The sequence below is a fragment of the Nycticebus coucang genome, chromosome 3 (genome assembly GCF_027406575.1).
Source record: "Nycticebus coucang isolate mNycCou1 chromosome 3, mNycCou1.pri, whole genome shotgun sequence".
NCBI lineage: Eukaryota > Metazoa > Chordata > Mammalia > Primates > Lorisidae > Nycticebus > Nycticebus coucang.
In genome coordinates, this window is record NC_069782.1 from 98,114,161 (window position 1) to 98,139,093 (window position 24,933).

At 49.3% G+C, this 24,933-nt stretch overlaps 1 protein-coding gene across 2 annotated transcripts in view; it reads right to left on the reverse strand.

Moving 5' to 3' along the window:
* TSPAN15 (tetraspanin 15) overlaps window positions 1–24,933 on the reverse strand; it is a 47,856-nt gene that overhangs the window by 18,483 nt on the left and 4,440 nt on the right. For both annotated transcript variants that reach the window (XM_053585279.1, XM_053585278.1), the window contains exons 2-3: window positions 1,947–2,132; window positions 780–854 (exon numbers count right to left, since the gene is read on the reverse strand). In XM_053585279.1, coding sequence (XP_053441254.1) covers window positions 780–854; window positions 1,947–2,132 — 261 coding nt within the window. The remainder of the gene's footprint in view (window positions 1–779; window positions 855–1,946; window positions 2,133–24,933) is intronic.

The following is a 24,933-nucleotide window of genomic DNA, read 5'->3' on the forward strand; positions in this document are numbered from 1 at the left end:
CCAAGGTCACACAGCTAGTATGAGGCACAAAGAGCCTGCCAGGAATGAGTTAAGAGACCAGGAGCCATAAGAAGCCTTTCAGCAAACCCTGACAGAACCAGGGCACCAAGCTTTACCCTCTCTACCTGTCCCTCTCCCACTCCTAAAGCTATCACAACAGGGTTCTGCTGGAGCTCCCTCCAAAACATACACCAAATGTTGTGGTCCAAGCCCACCGTCTTCACTTGGTCCAAGCCATCGTCCGCTCTTCCTGGCAGGACCACCACAGCCTCCCAGCTGGTCTCCACATCTTCCCTCCCCACAGCAGCCAGAGGGAACCATAAACTGAATCACTTCCCTTTCCCACATAAAACTCTCCAAAGACTCCTACCACCTTTAGAAAAATTCCAAGCTTTTAAACTGTGGCTACGATGACCTATGGGACTTGCCACAGTAGCCCTTCCAACTTCACCTTCCACCCCTTCAACACCCACACCTCAGCCTCATGGCCTCCATGCTCTTTTGAGCATCTAGCAAGCTCACCTCTCTCAGGTTCCCTCTGCCTGGACCTCACCTGGCCAGCACTGTCCTCCCCGTTCTGCCCCAGGTGCTCTCACGTCACACTGGTTCACGTTCACGTTTGCTGCCACGCTTGTTCAGCACCCATCTCCCCCAGAACAATGGAGGCTCCCCAGGCCTCTCTGCTCACTGCCGCATCCCCCATCACAAGATCACAGTCTGGGGCCCACACACCAGGTGCTCAGTGCACACGTGGCAGGTAAACAAATTCGCAGACCCACCTGGTTCCGGAAGATCAAGGCCACCACGCCACCAATGAGCTCCATTATGAGGCAGATCCCGAGGATGTACATAAACTGGAAAACAAAATTCAGAGATTCCCCTGGAGGGGGGCAGAGGAGGTGTAGGGGCCACAGGGGACGCATCATCTGCTCCAAGACCAAGCAAAGTGAGGACAGCGTCTCGGTGGGAGCCTCTAGTCAGCATCATGAGAACACCAGACTTGGATGGTCATACCTGGGGAAAGCCTGTCTCTGTTGCCAGAGGGCAAGAAGGTGACTCAGCTGCCCCAACCAGATTGTTTTTGAAATCTGTCCCAGGGTCCCCAGCAGGGTCAAGTTGGAAAAGCATCTCCTCCTCCCCCAAGGAGAACTGGGCCTCACTCCAGCTGAGCAGGGGGCCCTGGCTTGACGTGCAGCTGGGGCAGTGCTTCCAGATCCCCCCAGAAGAGCCCTTAGAAGTGGCTCCCTAGAGCAGCTGAGGTAGTTCCTAAAGCTTAAAAGATACACATCTGACCTCTCCCCTTTATTGGAAAATAGGCATTGTCCAAAGTGAGTTTAGCAACTTCCAGCCTCAGGCAGCACCAAGACCTGGCTTAGAGGGGCTCCCAGGGGCCTTCCATATGAGGGGAGGCAATGAGGTCAAGATATACACAGCAGCACAGGGTGAATGGATCTGCCTACCCATCACCCACAGCCTTGGGGAGTCATCCTCACCCCACAGTAAGGGGGTACAGGTAGGATTGACTCGACCCAAGCTGGGCCCACCAGAGTTAGCAGGAAAGATTCCCTGGGATCCAGAGCTACAAGGACTCTGTTGGCCCAAGGTTAGCAGCAGTCACTGCGGGGGGAGCAGCTCCAGCTGGGAGGTGGCAAAAGAGCTCACCCAACCCTGCCCGGTGGTGCCGTCTAAACCCCTGGGCCCAACGTGGGCTGTGGGTTACGTGCCTCACAACCTCCACCTCTTTTTGTCTACTTGCTCTCATTTGAGTGTGGCTTCTCCTACTTGCAAATTAGGGTCCAGATGAACAGAGTTTAGGTAAGAACAGCATTCAAATCAGCTTATACGTGCAGGGGAGCTGCTTTGAGGCAAGGACTGAAGAAACTGAGCTGCCTTCCCAAGCTGAGGCAAAGGGCCCCGGGGCCCTCCCCACCGCCCCCTCAGCTTACCACTTGGAGAAGGCACAGGTTGTCCCGGAGGGAAGCCAGCACCCCAATGAAGGAGACGATGAACATGATGACCCCCAGCAGGATGAGGATGATGGCGGGGGCCAGAAAGGCACTCTCGAGGGTTTTGTATTTCTGCCTCTCGACCTCTGCATAGATCCCCACAGACAGCACCAGGGCCCCAATCAGCTGCAGCAAGAAAGCAGGGGGTGAGACTGTAATTCGATTTTCCTGTGAAGAGTTCACCTGGGTGCTGTGGTACCGACTGTTGGGATGGGAGAGGCACTCACACAAGTGACTACATACAAGGAACCCTGTTATAGACTGAACAGTGAATCATGTTCCCCAAAAATTCCTTTGTTGAAGTCCTAATCCTCAGTACCTCAGAATGTGACTGTATTTGGAGACAGGGCCCTTAAAGAAGTAATTAAAGCTAAAATGAGTTGGGAGGCCAAAGCGGATTGCCTGAGCTCAGGAGTTCGAGACCAGCCTGAGCAAGAACAAGACCCCATCTCTAAAAAATAGCCGGGCACTGTGGAAGGCGCCTGTAGTTACAGCTACTTGGGAGGCTGAGGCAAGAGAATAGTTTTAAGCCCAAGAGTTCAAGGTGGCTATGATGCCACGGCACTCTACTGAGGGGGACAAAGACTCTGTCTCAAAAAAAAAAAAAAAAAGAGGGGGCGGCGCCTGTGGCTCAGTGAGTAGGGCGCTGGCCCCATATGCCGAGGGTGGCGGGTTCAAACCCAGCCCCGGCCAAACTGCAACAAAAAAATAGCCGGGCGTTGTGGCGGGCGCCTGTAGTCCCAGCTGCTCAGGAGGCTGAGGCAAGAGAATCGCGTAAGCCCAAGAGTTAGAGGTTGCTGTGAGCCGTGTGATGCCACGGCACTCTACCCGAGGGCGGTACAGTGAGACTCTGTCTCTACAAAAAAAAAAGAATAAAGCTAAAATGAGGTCATTAAGACAGGTGTCCCTAATCTAATAGGACTGATGTCCTTATGAGGAAGAGGAAGAGATTACAACACAGACACACACAGAGGGAAGACCAGGTGAACGCACAGGGAGACAGCAGCCATCTACAGCCAGGGAGAGGCCTCTGAAGACAGGAACCCTGCCAAAACCTTGATCTCAAACTTCTAACCTCCAGAACTGTGAGAAAATAAATGTCTGTTGTTTAGGCCAGTCTGTGGTACTTAGCGTTACAGCATCCCTGGCAGACTAACAGGGAGCCCATCTGGAGATGCCACTTTAGAGGAGAGTGCTAGTGGGTTAGGGGAAATGCCACTGGCTGGAGGTCAGAGGACACAAATTCGAGTCCCAGTTCTGCTGTTGCTAACCCTGGGCTTTGAACAGGCCACCTGAGTCCATGCTCTCCCTAGAAAAATGAGTAAGAAAACATTCACCTCTGCCCTGACCACCCTGGGGCTTTAGCAAGATAGAGAAGGTGGAAACACTACAACCCCAAAAGCACGGGGCAGCTGTGGTGTGTATTAAATAAGCAGGTCACACAGAGGAAATTCTACAGATACTCAGGGGGATAAACATTTCAGAGTACCACAGACAAGGAATTTACTTTCAGGAGGACCACGGGGAAAGCCAATGGTTAGAGCAGAAAGAATTTTGAGGGGATTTTTTTTTTTTTTTTTTTTTAAGGCAAGATTCTCACTCTGTTGCGCTGAAGTTGAACTCTGCAGTGTCATCATAGCTCACAGTAACTTCAAACTCTTGGGCTCAAGCAATCCTCTTGCCGCAGCCTCCTGAGTAGCTGGGACCACAGGCGCCCACCACAATGCCCAGATAGTTTTTCAATGGTCTCCTCTTGAGCTTAAGCATTCCACCTGCCTCAGTCTCCCAGACTGCTAGATTATAGGCATGAGCCACTGCACCCGGCCTGAGGGGAAATTGAAGTAGATTCCCTCTTTGTCAACTTCCTAATAGTGGACACATTATAAACACTGTATCACAGGACACACTGTAACTTCCCAGCAGTAACTTCCAGGCCAGGGTAACTTCCCAGACTCCTTACAGCAGTCAAACCACCAAGTGTGTTCTCCCCAGGGCCTTTGCACAGGTGGTCCCTGCTGCATGAAACACTCTTCCTCTTCCTGACATTCAAGTGGCTCGTTGACCTGCCTCCTTCCTATCTTTGCTCAATTGTCACCTGCTCAGTGAGGCTTGTCAGGGCCACTTATTTACAAGTGGAAAGTCCAGCCCTCTAAAAATCCTGATACCTTTTTTCTTTCTTTTTTTTTAAGAGACAGAGTCTCACTCTCGCCCTCGGTAGAGTACTGTGGCATCACAGCTCACAGCAACCTCCAGCTCTTGGGCGATTCTCTTGCCTCAGCCTCCCGAGTAGCTGGGACTACAAGTGCCCACCACAACGCCCAGCTATTTTTTTGTTGCAGTTTGACCGGGGCCGGGTTCTAACCTGCCACCGTCAGTGTATGGGGCCGGTGCCCTACTCACTGAGCCACAGGCACTGCCCCCTTGTTTTATTTTTCTTCTTTTCACTTACCAGTGCTTAATATACTACATTAATTCTTTTATTTTTTAAACTGTTCGTCTTCCCCACCAGAACATACGCTCCATGCCAAGAGGGACTTTCTGACTGTTTCGGGCACCCCCACCCAGGCAGTCTTGACCCTGAGGAAGTACCATACATGTCTGTTGAGTGAATGAGCGTTGGGCTCTCCAGCAGAACCCTTGGATTTGACACTGTCTATCCAGTCTCCTGCCTGCCTGAGGACTGCCACTTTCCAGGCCACAGGTTCAGAAGGCAGGGACAAGTCATTAGGTAACTAGACTTCCCCACCAAGCTGAAGACATGGAAGAGTAGCTGTAATGCTGTCTGCTGAGGTTCAAGGAAAGGCAGTGAGGGACAATGCAGACAAGATGTGGGCAGCAGGTGCCGTGAGCATAGCTGCCCCTGTGTCAACGTCTAGGACACTGAGGAGGCTGCCCCTTCAGGTACTTACCAGTCCACCCCAGCCTTAAATCAACTTAACGTTTCTCAATGATCATCACATCCTCACAGTAGGCCCCCGGACCTCTTTCTAAAGAGCACTAAGACTAAGTCCTCAGTCCTGAGTAAGGGAAGTACCTGCTTCCACACAAGCTTTGACAAGTGGCAGGATGCCAGAAGTCAAACAAATAGACTGAGCTTATTTACGCCCAAACAGAGTATTACCAGGAAACCATCTCACTTGGATCCAGTACTCTGCTATATTTCAAGGTTAAGTGCCATTCCGCTTGATCTGAAAAGATCATCCAGGCTTACTGAGACCCATTCCCCCAGTCTAGAAGGAATGCCTTTCCAGTACACACAGGCCAGGAGGGGCTGAAGTCATTGACAGACTCAGCCATCTGCTACTTGTTAACAAGTTGGCCATATAAGGCAGGACACACACACATGTACACACACCCCTCTACAAGAAAATGGCAACCACAGAAAATAAAAATCGACCTTTGATAGAGAAAGATTAACCAGAGGCTGTCTGGTCAATCATGCTTCAAAACCCAGAATTTGGGAAAGTGATTGTTCAAGGCCAGCCTAGCCCCATGGGTCCTCTGAAAATAATAGAAAGCAGCTTCTAAAAAGCCAAAGCTCTCTCTTCTGAATTATTCCACCTATAAAGAATTGCTCTAAACTAAACCCTAACCCTAAACAAAGAACCCAGAGACTTATGCACCTTGACGCCGGTTAAATAAGAACCCCACAGAACACTGGTTTTCAAGCCCAAGCACAGAATGAATAATATATTCAAGAATTTGTCATACTTGAGCGTGGCAGAGGTAGGGTTTTATCTTCTATCTTGACAAAATGTGTAATTCTCCCCCATCACTGAAGCAACATGCAATCCCATCCATTCCTCTCTGCTAATTTTAATATTAGATCTGTAATATTAACTATTACATCTTAATATTTTCAGAACTGGCCCCACACACTTTTGAGAGGTCTATGTTTCCCATCATAAATAAAGTTCTCTGGCAGAACAGAGGCTTGGGCCCTGACATCTTTCCCTCTCATCCCCCCAGACTGTCCCCATCCCTCCTTCCTGCCTGAGGCTGTGCTTCTGGGTTAAGGTATTCTGCTTTGAAAACCATCCCCAAAACATCAGAGCTGTCATTGGCCCCAATTCTGATTAGAACTGACCCCAGCCCTCCCCATAAAGGCAGTTAATGCCTTCTATTTTTACAAGCTCCCTAGAGCCGCAGCATCCACTCCAAAACAGCCTTGCCAGCAGAAAACAAAACTCCCCTTGGTCTGATGTCACTCCCTCCTGTTATAAAGCACTGCCACTTCCTTGCTAGTTAGCCTCACAACAGTTCCAGACCACAAAAGCCATGGGACAAGCTCCTATGGCAAATGCAAACCCCAGTCTCCCAACCCCCACCCCCACCCCCACCCGCCACAGTGCAGAGCCACACCAGCCCCAGCCCTTGCAGCAGCCTCACAGGCAACCCCCAGGCTGCCCCACACACGGCACAGGCCCATCTGGGCTCCTTATTCAAGTGTTCTGAGGGGGCAGTGGGCATAGGGAGGAAAGGCTGGCATAAACCTTCCCAGGGACTTCACAATTTCCAAGTGATATTTACATCTCCGATGACATCAGTTTATCCATTTGAGTATAAAAGCATCTGTTAATGCCAACGTGCAATCCCGTCCACTCCTCTCTGCTAATTATAGCCCTTTACCAGGCAGCTGGCCACTCAGCTCTAGTGCAGGAAGCAAACGGCCCATCTGTCAAGCAGGACAGCTTCAGCTTAATAGGGCTGGGGGTGGGGAAGACACAGCCATGCCCATCTGGGGCCAAGAGGGAGAGAGCACACTGCCGGCAGCCCACAGACCAGGCCCAAACCTCAGCCTCTGAGAACCACACAATGTCTTCAACAGGCTTCAGAGAAGCCCTGTTACCCAGCATGACCAGGGCCTGAAGGTCCCCTCTGAGCCCTATTTCCTCTGGGCCAGGAGAGCCCAGTTCCATGCAACTGACGGGAACCAGGAGGCCTCGTGAGGCATTCCAGCACCTGTGTCTCCTTCAGGAAGCATCTGGCCACCGGTCCCAGCTGAGACAAGTCTGTGCTTAAAAGGGACCTGCAAGGCACATTTTCACCTCAAAAGGCAGACACCAAGCTCTTATCTAGGACAAGACTGGGAGAAGGGAGAGTTGAGACAGGCTGGAAATGACAGTCCCAAGGAATGGAATTTAGTCTTCAAACCATAGACAGAGGTGGAAAAAAATCATACTTTTAATTAATATCTACTGAAATGCTCCTTCCACATCTAAAATGCAGGCAACAAATCACAGGAGTGTTAACAGCACCTGTAAATGTCACTAACGGAAATCACATTATAGTTATTTCAAATATCTTAAATATCCTTACTTCAAAATTACAGTAGTATCAGACTCATTGCTGGATCCTGCAATTCCATGCATTGATAAAGAAAGCATATTATTATATCACAAATTTGATTTTATGAACTTTTCATAGCTGTATTGCAATATAATTGGTTTCCTTTGTAACCCAGTATATTTCATTTTATGCATTTAAGTATCTTGTTCTGAGGAGGGGTCCACAGGCTTCCCCTGAGGGCCAAAGGGGTCCCTTTCACATAAAGAAGCACAGAACCCCTGGTCTAAGGAAGGAAAGACGTAAATCCTGCCACAGAAAAGTACAGAGAGCTCTAGGACTCCAACCAAGGCCACAGGGAGGAGGGAGGTGTCAGAATGTCAGGATGGCCCCAAACGAGCCCATGTTTCCTGGAGGCCCTAAGAACCACTTCATTCTCACAGGGCCCTTGAGGGCCTGGTTTGTGCTGGGTCAAAACATAGCACTTTGGGGAGTTTCTAGACTGAAAGGAGGTGGGGAATAGCTTGAACAAAGTGGGGCTAGCAGGAGCCTTCCCCCGTCCCCAGAGAAACTCTGGACATCCAGTTACTCGGCCGTCTGCCCTCAAGACGATCCCACGTGGCCTTGGGCCAATCCCACCCACAGACAGATACCTGCCTGCACACTGCTTCCCCGCTTCTCTCCGACACAGATCAGCTGCTGGCAGCAGCCAGAGAGGTAACACAGGAGGCAGGAGCTGGCCTTCTGCACCTCCATGCATTGGCTTACTACTCTGGGCCAAGTAACTTCCCACTTTGGGCCTTATTTTTCACTGGTAAAATAGTAAAGCCCGCTGCCACCAGCAGAGCAAGCAAGCCACGCTGTATGTGCGTCATCTCCCTTTCTTCACACCCCCTCACTGCCCCAGAAACAACCAATCTTATTTCAAAGACCAGGCAAAGTAACCCAACATAGGAGACATGGCCAGAGTCACAACCAAACCCGCCTGTGTGGCCAACCAATAAGGCTACCAGAAGGGCCTTTATGAAGACCTGTGAGAGAAGAGGTGTGAAATACCCTTGCAAGTATCACCTGGCATGGTGGCTCACACCTGTAATCCTAGCACTCTGGGAGGCCGAGGCAGGTGAGGTGGATTGCCTGAGCTCACAGGTTCAAGACCAGCTCAGTCTGAGCCAGAGTGAGGCACCATCTCTAAAAATAGCCGGGCATTGTGGTGGGTGCCTATGGTCCCAGATACTCAGGAGGCTGAAGCAAGAAGATCCCTCAAGCTCAAGAATTTGAGGTTGCTGTGAGCTATGATGCCATAGCACTCTACTGAGGGTGACAAAGTAAGACTCTGTCTCACAAAAAAAAAAAAAAAACTTTGCAAAATATAAACATCCCAACAGCACAGCATGCCGCCAGGAGAACTCTCTGCAAAGATGCTAATGCCCAATGAGTAGCCGCTAGCCATGTGTGACTAGCAAGCTCTTGAAACATGGCTCAGGTGCCTGAGAAAATGAACCTTTAACTTTATTGCATTTTAATTAATTTAAATGGGCACCACGTAGTGGTGGCACCATCACATTGGACAGCACAGCTCCACAGCACTTCTCCCTGGAAGTTGCTTGTCACCTCTCCCACGGGGCTCCTCTCTGAAGGTGGAGACCACCCCTTCTAAAGAACCATGTGCTCCAAACATCTTGCTGCTAGCTAGAGAAGGCTCAGTACGCATTTACCAACCTCATTCAGAACAATCTCTTCTCCCATGTTCCTAAGGCACCTAGGTCTCTCTTGTCCCACTCCTGTCTTGGCAGTGTCCTCAACCCTCCTGGATATAGGGCCCATTCTGTATCCCCCAGAGAGCACCAGCCCCACCTCCAGGACAACCAGGCAGTATTCTAAGCTTTGGGGCTCCCAAACCTCAGCCTCTGACCTGGACCCTGCCCTGCGTTTGAGAAATGGGGCTCCCCCATCCCCAAACCAAAGCCAGCTTTTAAGAAAGCAGCAGAGGCTGCCTCCCACTGCCAACAAGGAGCCAGTCCCTGGTCTTCATCACTAATACTCTGTGTTAACTCCACCTTGTCCCGGGACAGGACTTCCTTGGTTTTAAAAAAAAAAAAAATTTTTAACCATTAAACCAGATGTCAATTACAGAGAACTTGGTTAACTGCAATCCTCGGTCCTTACACTTTCCAGGTCAAACCAGTCCTCCTGTCCTCTGATCTGCTATTATCCTATCACACCCTAAGGTTCAATGCATGCCTGGGTCTGTTTCTGGCTAACTCTTCCATTGATCATTCTGTCTGCCCCTAAACAAACTCCCTTACTGTAATGACTAGCTTCATAACACATCTTGGCTATGTAGGCAGCTGGTAGGCCAAATCCCTTCTTCCTGTCTTCTTGGAAGCATCCTGGATATTCCCAGATCTTGACTCTTCCATATGCATTTTGGAATTATCTTGTCAGGTCTCATGGGGTTTGACCGTAACCACACTGAATCTATAGATCCCTTTGGGGAGAATTGACATTTCTGCCCTGTCTTCTTTTAAGAATTATTACTTTTTATCTAGCACTCTGGGAGGCCAATATGGGTAGATTGCCTGAGCTCATGGGTTCAAGACCAGCCTGAGCAAGAGCAAGACCCCATCTCTAAAAACAGCCAGGTGTTGTGGTGGGCACCTGTAGTCCCAGCAATTCGGGAGGCTGAGGCAAGAGAATTGCTTGAGCCCAAGAGTTGGAGTTTGCTGTGAGCTGTGACACTAGGGCACTCTACCAAGGGCGACAAAGAGAGACTTAGTCTCAATAAAAAAAAAGAATATGACTTTTTAAATAACAGTTCTTTCTGCCTCCCTCAAGTTTTCCATGGCTGTCTGGGTAGAACTCATCTCCCAGTCTGGAAGTCTCTCTTGATAGCCTAGCCCAAGGGTGGCAAACGTGGCCTTTGGAAAACAAGCCTCTCTAGGAAGCAAAGTGATCATGTCAGTCTGTTTTGCTACCCCTCCTGTCCACAATGGTTGCAAAACTTGATTTAAAAGACTCCCACATGTAGCATATTCCAGGCTGTAAAAGAGATAAGCTGGGGAGTTTGCAAGCGCACTATTCACTTCATCCAGGGTAGAAAGTGGAATTTCTAATCAAGAACTACCACAAAGCCCTCAGGGTAAGTGCTGACTCAGTCCAGGGCCCTCCTTGGGAAGAGCCAGAGGGCAGGCAGGTGGGAAGTGACAGACAAATCACTGACCAAGATATCTGAGTCAAGAGGCAGAGCAATTATTTCCTCCTGGGAAGCCAGAGGAGGAATTCTTGAACTGAGCCTTGAAGGACCCGTGGAGTTTGACTGGACCCTCCTGTGCATGAGAACTGGCCCAATATATCTGTTGGAGGAGTGACTCTGAGAAATGGCATGGCTTCAGAAGCCTGCAAGCCCAAAGAAGGAACTCCACAGTGATCCCATTCTGGAGCAGAGCCATTAGGACTTAAGGATAAGAGTGACTCATGGTTAATAGGAAAACCATGGAAATATCCATGGGAGGGGAATTAAGAGCAATTTCACCTCCACCCAATACCCTCCTCTGATTTTCTCTCCCTCCATCTCCAGAACTCTGTGTCTCTTCCCCAATCTTCCATCAATCTGAACCAAGACAGAGCCTACCTCCTTGGGAGGATGCTCCCCTTGTCCCCAGAGTACCTGGGTAACAGCGTCTAGGGATTTTCTTCCCAGCACTCAGCCCTGGAGAACCTACGCCAGCCCCCAGGCCCACACTAGCCAGAGGCCAATCACAGCAGAAGACCTTGCTCCCAGGTGCACCCTGGACATCTGGCGCTGGCAATGGAGACAAGAAGTCCCCCAGTTCAGGCCACTGCAGGCAGCCCCCTAGGCCTAGGGTTGAAGCTAGCGATGAGAGGGTAACAGTGCAGGCTGGGATTCTAGGAGCTGGGCTTGAGCAGCCTAGGGATGAAGAGCTCTCCGGGGTGGAGGGGTGCTTCTCCGGGGGTGACTGCTTAGGGACACACTCTGTGTCAAACCACCACGAGTCATCCTTCTTCCTACTTCCTCTGAATGGGACTGTGTTCCCATGGGGCCCACAGCACCCAGTTGGCTGAGGCCCCACTACAGATAGCTACAGACCACCAGCAGGAAGTGGGCAGGAGAGCCCTGATCTTCACTCTCTCACGCCCTTTTTTTTTTTTTTTTTTCTGTTTAGTTTTAAGACAGAATCTCACTCTGTTTCCCAGGCTAGAATGCAATGGCCTCAGCCAAGCTCACAGCAACTTCAAACTGCTGGGCTCAAGTGATCCTCCTGCCTCAGCCTCCCAAGTAGCTAGGACTAGAGGTGCCTGCAACCATGCCAGGCTATTTTTAGTAAAGACAGGTTCTCACTCTTGCTCAGGCTTGTCTCAAACTTCTGAGCTCAAGCAAACCTCCTACCTCAGCCTCCCAAAGTTCTAGGATTATAGACCTGAGCCACTGCACCCTGCCTGTCAGACCCCTTAAAAAGAGGCACAGGCTCCAAGAGGTGACAAGGGGCTTCTGTCCTATATAACAGCTTCTGGTCCAGGTCCCCATAGCCTTTCAGATCCCACTCTGTCCAGAACTGGTCCAGGCAGCCCCAATACTTCCAGTGGCCTGGGGACCTGGCCAGAGGATGTCTGGGAGTTATCCTAATGGGGCCCCGAGTGAGGGCAAGAAGAGTTTCAGGGGAAGGGAAGACTGTGGTCTCACCTCTCCCTGACCCCTCTGGTCTGCTGAAAGAAGACACCATAAAGAAGAGACCTGGCCAAAAAGGAGGAGGAGTGGAGAGCAGGCAGTGAGAGGAAGGAGGAAGCAGTGAAGGAAACCCCAGAGCAGGTGCCGACACAGGCTCCCAGGAGAGGGGCCAAACAGGGCTCTCCCTACACATTCAGGCGGTGATGAAACTAAGCGTCTCGTCTTTCTTTTTTTTTTTTTTCCTCTGATTAAAAAGTTTAATAAAGCTTTAAGTGTTTCTGGTTTAAATATTACCAATCTAAAAAAAAATTTTTTTTAATTTCAGTTAACAGGAGATTTATTGAGAAGGTTACTAGGTTTTGAAGGCAAGGCAGCTGGTTCTTATGCCGTAAGAATTTCCTCTGAATTTATGAATTAGTAAAGTAGCAGATTGTATTATAGGCCTCAAGTGTTTCTTGTTTTTAATGTCAGATGTAGTTTTATATATAAGAAAAAAAGAATCAAGATGATATATTTATTTATTTATTTATTCCCTTTTACACAGAATCCCCCACCTGAACTGAGCCTCTGCCCTGATCTAGGGTTAGGAGGTGGAGGAGGTCATCAGATCTCAAGTGTCAGTGCCTGGCATGTGCAGGGCCTTAATGAAGACAAAACATCCCCTCCAAGGGCTCTGAAGAGGTCAAAGAGGACAAGGAGGCAGCATCAGCCTGAGCTGGGATGTGGGAGCGCTAGACTGTAATCCCAGCTCTGCCACTAGGCAAGTCCCTTTCCCTCTCTGACCCTCTGTTGACCACCACAACCCCTCGGGTCCCTTCACTGCCCCAGGAATCCATGGAAAGTCAAGCCCAGACAGTTCTTCCTAGAACCCCAGCACATCAGCAGGCTGGAGTAGTCAAGAGTTTCCTCTCTCTCCACACACTGTTCTGACTCGTCCAAGGGTCTGCCCTGCCTTCCTGCTGGCCCTGGGATGTCAAACTTCTGCAAGGGTAAAACCCTGAAGGGGACAGCAATGCCCTCCCCACCACCAGCCTCCCTCAACTCACACACCTCCAAGCATAACTTCCCACAGCAGGCTCAGGAAGGAGACCGCTTGTTCTTTTAGAAATAGTAAAGCCAAAAGGGGGCGGAGGCCCATTCTCCAAAGCTCACCAAGAAGCCCTCCAGCTATAGGGATCTCTCTCCACTTCTGAACACCTATGAAATCAATAATGGGAACCCTTGGGGGTACTGATATTTATAGTATTAACTATGCCCATTGAAAAGATAACTCCAGGAAGTTATTGATACTAACTACTGCATACAAGGCATGACAGCAGGATCTAGCCACATACTTGTCAACTTTGACCTCAACCATTTCACGTACTCTGCAAATGTGTTAGGATGTCACAAATTCACAGAAGTTTGGTGGCTCAACTTGCAGGCCACATCTCTCCACATGACGCCTTATGGAAGGTGCTTAGGGCCTAGATTTTTCCATGGCATCTCACCTCAAGAGCATTGCAGTTCGTTTTGCCATAGAAATGCTCCTGGCACCCCGCAGGTGCTCAGTATATGTTACTGCTACCCCAGCAATCATGCACCTGCTGTAACACTGACATTTTGAGACTCAAATCAGATGCCAGAAGCCATTTCCCTTTTAGAGCCACTCTGGCCCAAAGTTAATCCCAGGGAGTAGGAGACCCCCCCATTCTGAATTCCAAGGCAGCACTCACTGATTCAATATGTACCTATGATGTACCAAACAGTGGAAATAAACAGATAAGACCTGGTCCCTGCCCTCAAAGAGGTCAGTCTGCTGACCAATCAGCAGACCAATAAACTCTGAGGTAGAAGCACTTAACTGTGCAGAGGGGCCAGAGATGAGACACTAAATCAGATGGGCGGGATCAAGGAAGGCTTCCTGGAGGAGCTGAAGTTTAGACTGATGTTTAGACAAGAAGGAATTCCTGAGGTGGACAAGAGGGATAAGAAGTTCCAGATGCCCATGAAGGCACCACAGGACAGCAAGTCAGCATGGCTGGCTGGAGTCATGGACAGGCAGAGAATGAGGGGCGGGGAGGAGGCCAGGGAGGTTCACAGAAGCCAGACCACCAATGCCAGGCCTCATGCTTTAAGCCAAGAAATTCATCAACGTCTATTTACTAAGTAGCTATTATGCACTGGGCATTGTTTTAAGCCAGTGGTTCCCAAAGTTTTTGGTCTCAGAACTCCTTTCCATTCAACATTTGTTGGGGATTTCAGAGCTTTTGTTTTTATAGAGGATATCAATTATGTACCATAAATTAAAACCAAGACATACTTCAAATATTTACTCATTTAGAAATAAGAACAGATTGGGGGCGGCGCCTGTGGCTCAGTGAGCAGGGCACCGGCCCCATATACCGAGGGTGGCGGGTTCAAACCCAGCCCTGGCCAAACTGCAACAAAAAAATAGCCGGGCGTTGTGGCGGGCGCCTGTAGTCCCAGCTACTCGGGAGGCTGAGGCAAGAGAATCATGTAAGCCCAAGAGCTGGAGGTTGCTGTGAGCCGTGTGATGCCATGGCACTCTACCGAGGGCGGTGAAGTGAGACTCTGTCTCTACAAAAAAAAAAAAGAAAAGAAAAGAAATAAGAACAGATTGGGCGGCGCCTGTGGCTCAGTGAGTAGGGTGCCAGCCCCATATACCAAGGGTGGCGGTTCAAACCCAGCCCCGGCCAAACTGCAACAAAAAAATAGCCAGGTGTTGTGGCGGGCGTCTGTAGTCCCAGCTACTTAGGAGGCTGAGGCAAGAGAATCACCTAAGCCCAGGAACTGGAGGTTGCTGTGAGCTGTGTGACACCACGGCACTCTACCGAGGGCGATAAAATAAGACTCTGTCTCTACAAAAAAAAAGAAAAAAGAAAGAAATAAGAACAGATTTGCATGTTAACATAAACAGTACTATTTATTTTAAAGTTTTCCCAAAATATTGAGTGAGCAGAGTGGCATGGGCTTTTCATGTTTGCAAGTGTTAACATCTAACTCATGAGAAGGTAGCTGAATTCTCATGTCTGCTCCTGAGTCTAGTACCACGTCACAGTCACATGTCTTTGAAATACTCCATCATTATGTTCCTGAGAAAATTAGAAAGGGCAAGTCTTAGCATTACTGTGAAAGTGACTTCCACTGTGTGGACCCCCTGAAAGGAGATGCCAGAGGTCCCAAGATCCACTTTGATAACCACTGTTTTAAAAATTGCAGACATTGGGCAGCGCCTGTGGCTCAAAGGAGTAGGGCGCCAGTCCCGTATGCCGGAGGTGGCGGGTTCAAACCCAGCCCCAGCCAAAAACTGCAAAAAAAAAAAAAATTGCAGACACAAGACATGATTGCAAAAAGGACTTTACCTAACAATTGCAATCAGTGTAACCTGGCTTATTGTACTCTCAGTGAATCCCCAAAAATAAAAAAAAAAATTGTGGACACAAGCCAGTGTGGTGGCTCACACCTGTAATCCTAGCACTCCGGGAGGCCAAGGCAGGTAAGTTGCCTGAGCTCAGGAGTTTAAGACCAGCCTGAGCCAGAGCAAGAACCCATCTCTATTAAAAATAGAAAAACTAGCTGGGTGTTGTGGCAGGCACCTATAGTCCCAGCAACCTGGGAGGCTGAAGCAAGAAGATCACTTGAGCTCAAGAGTTTGAGGTTGCCGTGAACTATATACCACAACACTACCCAAGGTGACAGAGTAAGACTCTGTCTCAGAAAAAAGAAAAAGTAGAAGTAGTGGCGCCTGGACCATGGTGGACATGTGAGGTTGGCCAGAAGCAGGCAGGCTCAATGTACTTTGAGGCTGGAAAAGGGAAATCACTGAAGTAATTTAAGCGGAGGAGTGGCACACTCAAATTAGCTTTCAAAAGGTCTTTCCCCAAACAGAATATTCATCACCAGCGTATGTATTCGCTGTCATGGGGAATCATATCTTTACAATGGAGAGGGCTGGTGGTCACGTTCAGGGTAGCCAAGAGGGTGTGTCCAGCCAGCACACTCCCCCTAATGTGATATCCTGTACCTCCCGCTGCATCGCCTGAGAAACACTCCTGCAAAAAATGTGTGGCCCGAACCTAATGACAAGGAACCCATGAAGCAAATCCAGATGTTCTGCCTGGAGGCTTTGAAGGACTCAGAAAAAGTGAGGGAAATCTAGATTGCTAAAGATGTACGTAGCCAAAAGTAATGTGTGAACCTTGGGTGTACGCTAGACTGAGTAAGCTCACACCTACAAAGGACATTTAGGGAACAAGGTGCTTTCTTTTTTTTTTTTTTTTTTTGTAGAGACAGAGTCTCACTTTATGGCCCTCGGTAGAGTGCCGTGGCCTCACACAGCTCACAGCACCTCCAACTCCTGGGCTTCAGCGATTCTCTTGTCTCAGCCTCCGAGTAGCTGGGACTACAGGCGCCCGCCACAATGCCCGGCTATTTTTTTTTTTTTGGTTGCAGTTTGGCCGGGGCCGGGTTTGAACCCGCCACCCTCGGTATATGGGGCCGGCGCCTTACCAACTGAGCCACAGGTGCCGCCCAGGAACAAGGTGCTAACACCAACAACCAATTCTCTGATTCTCTCCAGACACTGGGTACAGACACTACAATTTAATTCAATTCTGACACCCTCTAGCTGGAGTTAGCATTGGATTCCACAGTGAACAGGCTCAGGCCCATGAGCTTCCCCACCTTCAGATGCCAATTGCAAGTCCAGACCTCAAAGTCCAGCTATAAATTGGGGGTTCCCACAACCCCTTCCTCAATTTCAATAATTTGCAAAAACAGCTCGCAGAACTCAGGAAAACACTTTACTTCTAACCAGTTTATTATAAAGGACATAACTCAGGAACAGCCAGATGGAAGAGCCACAAAGGACAAGCCTGGGCCCACCAACCTTTAGGGTCCTACCCTAAATCACCTCACCATCAGGGTGGTGAAACTGGTTCATTACAAATAACAAGAAGGCCTAAAAGGAAATTCCAAGGGCTGTGGCGCTCTGTGCCAGGAAGTAGGGACAAAGACCAAACATATTTTTTTCCCCCCCTGAGGCAAAGTCTCAACCTGGGTAGAGTGCTGGGGGAGTCATAGCTCACAGCAATCTCCAACTCTTGGGCTCAAGCAATCCTCTTGCCTCAGTTTTTCTATTTTTTAGTAGAGACAGGGTCTTGCTTTTGCTCAGACTGGTCTCAAACTCAGGAGCTCCAGCTATCCACCCACTTCAGCCTCCCAGAGTGCTAGGATTACAGGCGTGAGCCACCATGCCCAGCCCCAAACATTTCTTATAACACAGGGAACAACTGGGAAATTTTAATAAGGACTGTATATTGTATGATGATTCATTTAACGGTGATTTTTTCTCGGTGGTGTGTGGAAGAATGCCTTCTAAGGAAAACTGAATGCTGAGGTATTTAGTAAGGAGGCATTGCAATGACTGCAGCTCCACTGAAGCTGGGTTGACAAAAAGTGACGTGGTGTATTTAGAGAGAGAGCTGTTAAGATGTTCATAATTGGTAACTCAAAGGCAGGCAAACGTTCTATCAATTTTTGCTGTGGGTTTAATTAAAAAAAAAAAAAATCAAAGTCCATTTCCCCTATCACAGCTCTAACTGACTGGAAGACTTCTCCAGCCACTTGGCAATTCCCTCTTCTGATCCGAGAGAAGGGGATTCTCCCAGGGCCACCCCCAACCTCGGACAGCCATCAAAACCAAGGAATGAAAAGCCACTACCCCACACATCAGTGGGCACACTGAGTTTCCAAAAGCCATGACCAGGCCACACCAGGGATCTCCCCAGAGACTATATATATGGGTAGCCAGCCCTGGGTTTCTCAGTTCCTTACAGCATCTTCCCCCAATGCCTGGCACAGGGCCCGTGTACCCACCTGGGCCACCCATCAGCTCCCCTTCTAATGGGAATGGGGGAGGGGACTTAGGGAAGAGGTCTCATGTGTGGAGTCAGCTTTCCAGGGCCAGCAAGACCTTCCCTTTCCCTATCAGCTTTTTAAACTTACCCTAAGCAACAAGCCTTAGCAGGCCCAGGCAGGTTTTGAACCAGCACAATACTGCAAGTAACACCCAACAGTCCTCCCCAAACTCCAGAACCTGTAACGTGCAAAGTCTCACAGGTCATCCCTCAAGTTTCAGATGCACTGAGACCTTTTTTTCAAAGAGAAATTCAATGTAATGCATCATCTGTATTACTAGATCCTGATTTTTTTTAAGGTAATATAAGAGACATTTTAGGGGACAATAGGGAAATTTCAGTACAGACTTAGTATTTTCTTAAGCATGATAATGATGCTCTGATTATAGCCAAGAACTCTCTATCTTGTATCCTGATGTATCCTGAACAACTTGGAGTGAACTGTCATAATATCTCCCATTTATTCTGACATTGCCAAAGGTTAAAATTACTATCCAGGTGGTAGACACGGGAGTATCCATTGTGTCATTCTTTCACCTTTTCTATGTGTTTGAATGTTTTTACAACAGAAAGTTAAGAAAGCAGGGCAGCGTCTGTGGCTCAAAGGAGTAGGGCGCTGGCCCCATATACCGGAGGTGGTGGGTTCAAACCTGGCCCTGGGCAAAAAAAAAAAAAAAAAAAAGGTGCAAAAGAAAAAATAATAATAAGTTAAAGCAAGCAAGATCCAAGTTCCATATTTTCCAAGAGGGGGGCACCTGTTTACAGGTCTGGGTTTTCTTTTTGCCTGAAGCTCCAGACCAGATTCACTGTCAGCAGGAAAGTCTCAGGGGTGACATCCAAGGGCCAGCTCACCAGAGGCCCAGAGCAAGCGGCCTCCTCTGCCCGGAATTAATGCCCAAACCAGATGTTCCACTAACTGCTAACTGGAGCTAAATACAGGCTACAGAGGGAACCTACCTATTACACATCCAGGAAACAGGATGCCGAGGCTTCAGAACATGCTCCTTGCTATGTGTGGGGAAGAAGTGTGGGGGGAGGGAGAGAGAGGAATACTCACCTTAAATCCCCTCCTCTGCTTTAAGAAAATTAGGACGAGAAAAGACGCACACACAAAAGCCAGCAAGACAATGAAACCCTGGCGCAGAAAGGAGCGGCCCTAAGAGGAGGGAGGGTCAGGTGAGAGCCCAGAGCTAGGCTGCTGTGGCCCCGCAAAGACAGCCGCTCAGGAGCTGCATGACACGGACAGACGGCTTCACGCTGAGCATCGAAACAGCTGCTCCAGTGTGAAGTGGGAGTGTAAGGGTCATGCAGGGAGTCCTGGGGGGGGCGAAACTCCTTTGTCATCTTACAGTAAGATGCTGTAGCGCACAATGAGAAGCCCCTCCTTTAACAGCAGTAGACACGGCGCTAAGTGTCTACACTGGACCAGGAGATGCCAAACTGCCAAAGTTTCCAGCTCCTGAGGCCGGAAGAAACCACTGACAACTTCAGCGTCTCTCAAGCTCCAGCCAGCCTCGTGGCCTGTCCCAGCACTGGCTGTGTTGGTCAGTGAGTTGCACTATCATTGACTACTCGATAGCTTTCTTTAAACCCACTGGCTTACGAAAATAAATATGGTCCTGATCTAACTTAATCACCATGTATGAAATCACAGATTTGAGGTACTATTTTCTTCAACACACATTACACGTAACACACCCTAAAATTTTTAAATGTTCCACCATGAACCACCTAAAATCATCTTGTCTACCACCAGGAAGAAGCAGACAGACACTGACCCGGCCCACGGCCCTTATTTTGCAGATGGGAATCCGGGGCCCACAGAGAGGCTGTCACGCCCATAAGGTCACACAGCGAATTAGCCCTTGGTCCACAGCTGTGACTGGGGCTCCCAGCTCCCAGGCCAATGCTCTCTTCACTGCAAGCTGCCCTCCCTCACCAGAAATAAGACTTCTCACGTCCTGGCCTATTCTCTCCAAAAAAAATTTTTTTTAAACTTGTTTCTGAAGGACAATGGTGCTGGCTCCATTTCCACCTTCCTGCAGCTCCAGAGAACCAACCAACGTGACCTGGGCTCAGATGCCATGTGCCACTTGATGTCTGCTTGCTCTCTCCTTCCCCACGCAAGACAGCAGCCAGCCCACCGCCCATGGTCCCTGCCCTCAGAGCTAGTGCTCCTCCATGGAGCCTCAGGGAGAATCAGAGGCCCCAGATGCCTAGAAATGTTAGATGAGTAACTAAATAACCAAGGCGATGAACAAACAACCCCTTCACAAAAGGTACATTTCTCTAAGACAGAAAAGTTCTCTGAAGGAAGAATGATTATCTGGGGCAGGAAGGAAGGAACAAGTCTGCAAAAAGAGACAGCAAGGCTTCACACTCCACCTCAGCACTCAGGAGCAAGTTATCTAACTTCTCTGAGCCTCTCTTTCCTTGGTGCAAACAGGGACAACAGAGGATTAACTGAGAGAACATCTAGAAAACAGCTCAGCCCCACCAACCACACTGCACCCACCCCAGCACCTGACACCCAGTAAACACACAGAAGTGACCACCATGACCCCAAGCACCCTGCAGTCTCCCCACGCTCACCCAGCACAGCCAGCCAGGATGGGAAACAGCGGGTGGGGGATGGGGGTGGGGGGGGGAGGCTGTGTGACTTGTGCAAGGTCACAGGCGTTATCCCGGAAGGATTTCCAATGGCCCTGGGAGCTGGCTCTCCCTGGCAGGAAGTGGGAGGGCCCTGAGCAGACAAAAACAAGCCAGACTGGGCCAAGGTTGTTTTCCTTCTACCCTCCAGGAAAATATTTGCTTCCCTGCAGGCCAAGATGTAAATGCCTCCCTTGGTGAGAAAGTCCCTTTTGGAAAAAGTTACAATCCAACAGGCACGTTTTCCACAGTGATACAGCCCTTGTCCCAAGGACAGACACAAATGTTGAGTCTCAAACAAGTCACTTCCCCGCTCAGGGCCTCAGTCCTCCTCTATAAAATAGAACCAGGTTACAGGGTCATTCAGAGACTCCAAAGAGGTGAAACAAAGTATAGTGGGACAAGCATCAGGTGGCGTCTTCTGCAACAGTTATCATATGGCCCCAATAAGAGTGCTGGAGACATTGTCCCATCCAAGTTTCACCCCTGGAGGAGGCACAACAGTTACTCCCTTTCAATAGACCAGAAGAGCAAGGCAGAAACAGTTGTCGAAAAGGCCAGGTGCGGTGGCTTACACCTGTAATCCTAGCACTCTGGGAGGTCAAGACAGGTAGATTGCTTGAGCTCACAGGTTGGAGACCAGCCTGAGCAAGAGCCAAACCCCTGTCTCTAAAAATAGCCTGGCTTTGCACTAGGCTCCTGTAGTCCCAGCTACTCAGCAGGCTGAGGCAAGAGGATCACTTGAGCCCAAGAGTTTGAGGTTGCTGTGAGCTGTGAGCTGTGACACCACAGCACTCTACCAAGGGCAACAAAGTGAGACTTTTTTTTTTTTTTTTTTTTGAGACAGAGTTATCCAAAACTTGCCATGCAGCCAATGGGACCTGCTCAACCAAGAAGACTTCGTCCTCCTAACCTGGTACACAGGGCCCTACTGGGCCTCCAGACCTGGCCTTCCCAGAGGCTATGTCTGAATTCAAGATTCAGGCCCAAGAAACAGGCCATTACTCAGGGACCCAGCCTCGCTTTCCCGAGGTGCAACTCCACTCCCTGTCAGGCCTCCCTGCCCAGGGAAGCCCTACAAGTCCCCCCTGCGGGCTCCTCAGTAGCCATGGTCATTCAGCCCAGCTCAGCATTCATCTCTTTCATGGACTGACCCTCCAGGAGAAGAAATCACCTTATACTTGTCTCACCTCTCCCAGGGGCCTAACTTGTAGCTAAAAAAATGTTCTGAGGGAGCTCTCAGCGGCTTGCGGAGGTACTCCTCAAGCACCCACATGCCCACAATGAGCCCACAGCCTCTGCTGGTACGCCATGGCAGCCCAAGAACCAAGGGGTGGGAAGGGACCGGCCCCTGGGAAAGACCATGTGCATGCCCAAGGGGTCAGACCTGTCAGCCCATGGACCCAGCCACAGCCATCTGCTTTAGGCAGGCTGAACATGCCCAGCAGAAAGCAGCCTTTTCTGATGAGTTGGATTCATAGGTTCTCACGACATCCTATATCCCCAGCCACCCCTGAGCAATGCAATACCCTCCCCCACTCCGTGCACACACACACGCACAGTTAAGTCTCCATCCCATGGGCAAGGAGCTTGTGCATCTCCCATCTCACACAAGCCTCCCACAGCCCTCTGGGGCATCCACAGGTGAATTGTCTAGGAGACTCAGAGAACTGGTCCTTCACCCAGGGTATCACGGAAGAGCAGCACGTGATTTAGATGCCCAGACTGCACTACCTCCAGGTCCCAACAATTAACCCTCTCTTCTCATAACTCAGACCCCAAACTCCTTACACAACCAGGCCCTCACCGCCATCTCCACCCACCACTTGGCCCTTCTGGGCTACCTCATCTGCTCTAACCATGCCTACCCACCTGCCGCAGGGCCTTTGCACTTATTGCTCCTTCTGCCTTTTTCTTGACTGGCCCCTTCTCATTCTTTGAGCCTCATCTGAAACATCAGCTCCTCATAAAGGCCTTTCATGATCACATCATCTAAAGCAGGATAGGAATCCCACCCCATTTACTCCCTAATTGTCTCCCTAGCATCTATCACAAGCAATATTTACTTACTAGGTTGTCTGTTTTCTGAGGCCTGGACTAAGCCTGTCCTGTTCATAGCTGTTTCCCATACCTATCACAGTGCCTGGTCCAATAGCTATTTGTTGACTGAGTGAACAAATAAACCATCCTCACCCTTGGGAGAATGTCTGGTTAAGTCTAGATGTTCTTGCCTTCTACCAAAATGTCCATGTGCATGCCCAAGGGGTCAGACCTGTCAGCCCAAGGACCCGGCCACAGCCATCTGCTTTAGGCAGGCTTAACATGTCCAGCAGAAAGCAGCTTTTTCTGATGAGTTGGATTCATAGGTTCTCACGACATCCTATATCCCCAGCCATATAGGATGTGTGGCCAGGTCCTTGGGCCGACAAGTCTGACCCCTTGGGCATGCACATGGTCTTTGGTAGACCATTCACATCCAAAAGTTCTCTCTGGGAAAAGTTGGAGGTTTTTTCCCCCAACACCTTCTGTCCTGGCTTACCCAGAAGACATCTTTCCCTGTGTGTGGAGTCAGTTGGTACTGACTCCACGGAAATTTATTATCAGTCCCTTATCTGGTTTGCTCTGAGCCCCACCCCAGAGTGGCATTATGAGTCACCTAAGAAAAAAAGGCTCGGGCGGGCAACAGGGCAAGCGGTTATACCTGCTTCCCAGGATCCAAACCAAAGGTGGCAAGGTTCAGTCCTACCTTTTAAAGCAATCCCTCCCTTACAGAAAGGGAGAGGATCATGCACAAAAGTCTAGACTAAGAGTGAAGGATTTCCTCAGGGCCTTGGTTTGCTCATCTATAAAATGAAGATGTTGGAAGGTTCTGGAAGGCTCCCTGGCAAAGCGACTGGGGTAGGGGAGCAGCTTTCTATGCCGGAGGCCTGACCCAGTCCGATGCTGTGAGATCATCTCTGCAGCACATTAGGCACGGCTGACCACTCCTCCAATACGAAGGCTGCCCCACTTTCGGCTTGAGTTTCATTGTTTTCTCTTTGAAATGCTGGCCTAGAACAAGCAAATGGAGCTGCCTGATGAATCAAGCACAATAAGAAAAACAAAATTAAAGAAATAAAATATCTACATGTGCATACAAGGGGGATATCTAGATGGACGTTTACCAACCCTTTACTGTGGTTCTCTTTGGATGGAATCAACAATGTGACTTTTATTGTCTTCACTATACTTTCCTGAACAGCTTGAATTTTTTTTTAAACTATGTACACATATTATTTTCACAAACACAATAAGGCTCTTTTCAAAAGTAACAATCTCCAGCTGGAAACTGAATCCACTTTCTTTGCTATCTGGCTTCATCTAATGCTTAAGAGGGAGGCCAGGTATCTGGCCCCTTTCAGAAAGGCTATCTCCCATCCTCACCCTGACCGCAGGGAGGAATATACAAGGGATCCCAATGAAGAAACTAGAGTCAGGACAGCGCCTGTGGCTCAAAGGAGTAGGGCGCCAGCCCCATTACCAGAGGTGGCGGGTTCAAACCCGGCCCTGGCCAAAAACTGCAAAAAAACCCCTTGAGTCAGACAACCTGGGTCTGGTCCTGGACTGTCACTAACTTGCCATGGGCTCTCAGGCAACTCACTTCTCCCCAGTAAAATAAAAAGGTTGTACTAGAGATGTCTTTAAGGGCCCTTCTCATTCTTGGTCTTTAGCTCTGTAGCACCAGGACTGGAAAAGAAGATAGGAAAAGAAAAGCTAATCTGTCAGCAGTTGACAAAGTGTTTGTCATGTGCCAGGCACTGCTCTAAGCTCTTTCTATATTTTAATCCATCTGATCTTTTCAGCAACTCTCAGGTAGGTTCTAATACCCATTTTATAGATGAGGCAACTGAGGCATGTGGAAACTAATGCCTAAGTCACTTAACCTATAAGTGCCAGAGTTGGGATTTAAACCCAGACTGTACAGAGTCCCCACGCAACCATTAACTATAAGAAGTATAAAGAATCACTGGCCATCCTCCAGTAAGTAGCTCCATCCTTAGGGAAGGGAAGAAAGCGTTCATATTGCCTCTGGCATTCATTATTACCACCACTACCCATCCCAACCTTCTCCCTACTTGCCCTCCACCCCCACCAAGTCCTTTTATCCCTAATTAGTCAACACCTCAAACACTGACACCCTTACCCAACTGAAAATCCTACCTGTTGTCAAAGCCACAGGCTTGCTTTCTAAAGAGCCAAGGCTCCATGATCAGTGCAGCCCACTTTGCAAATTCAAGGGTTCAACAAGCCTGACCACTGCTGGCTACACAGCTTGGAGGTTAGAGCCCCCCTTCACCATCACCCAACAAGCCTTCCCTATGCACCCACTGTGTGCTCAAGC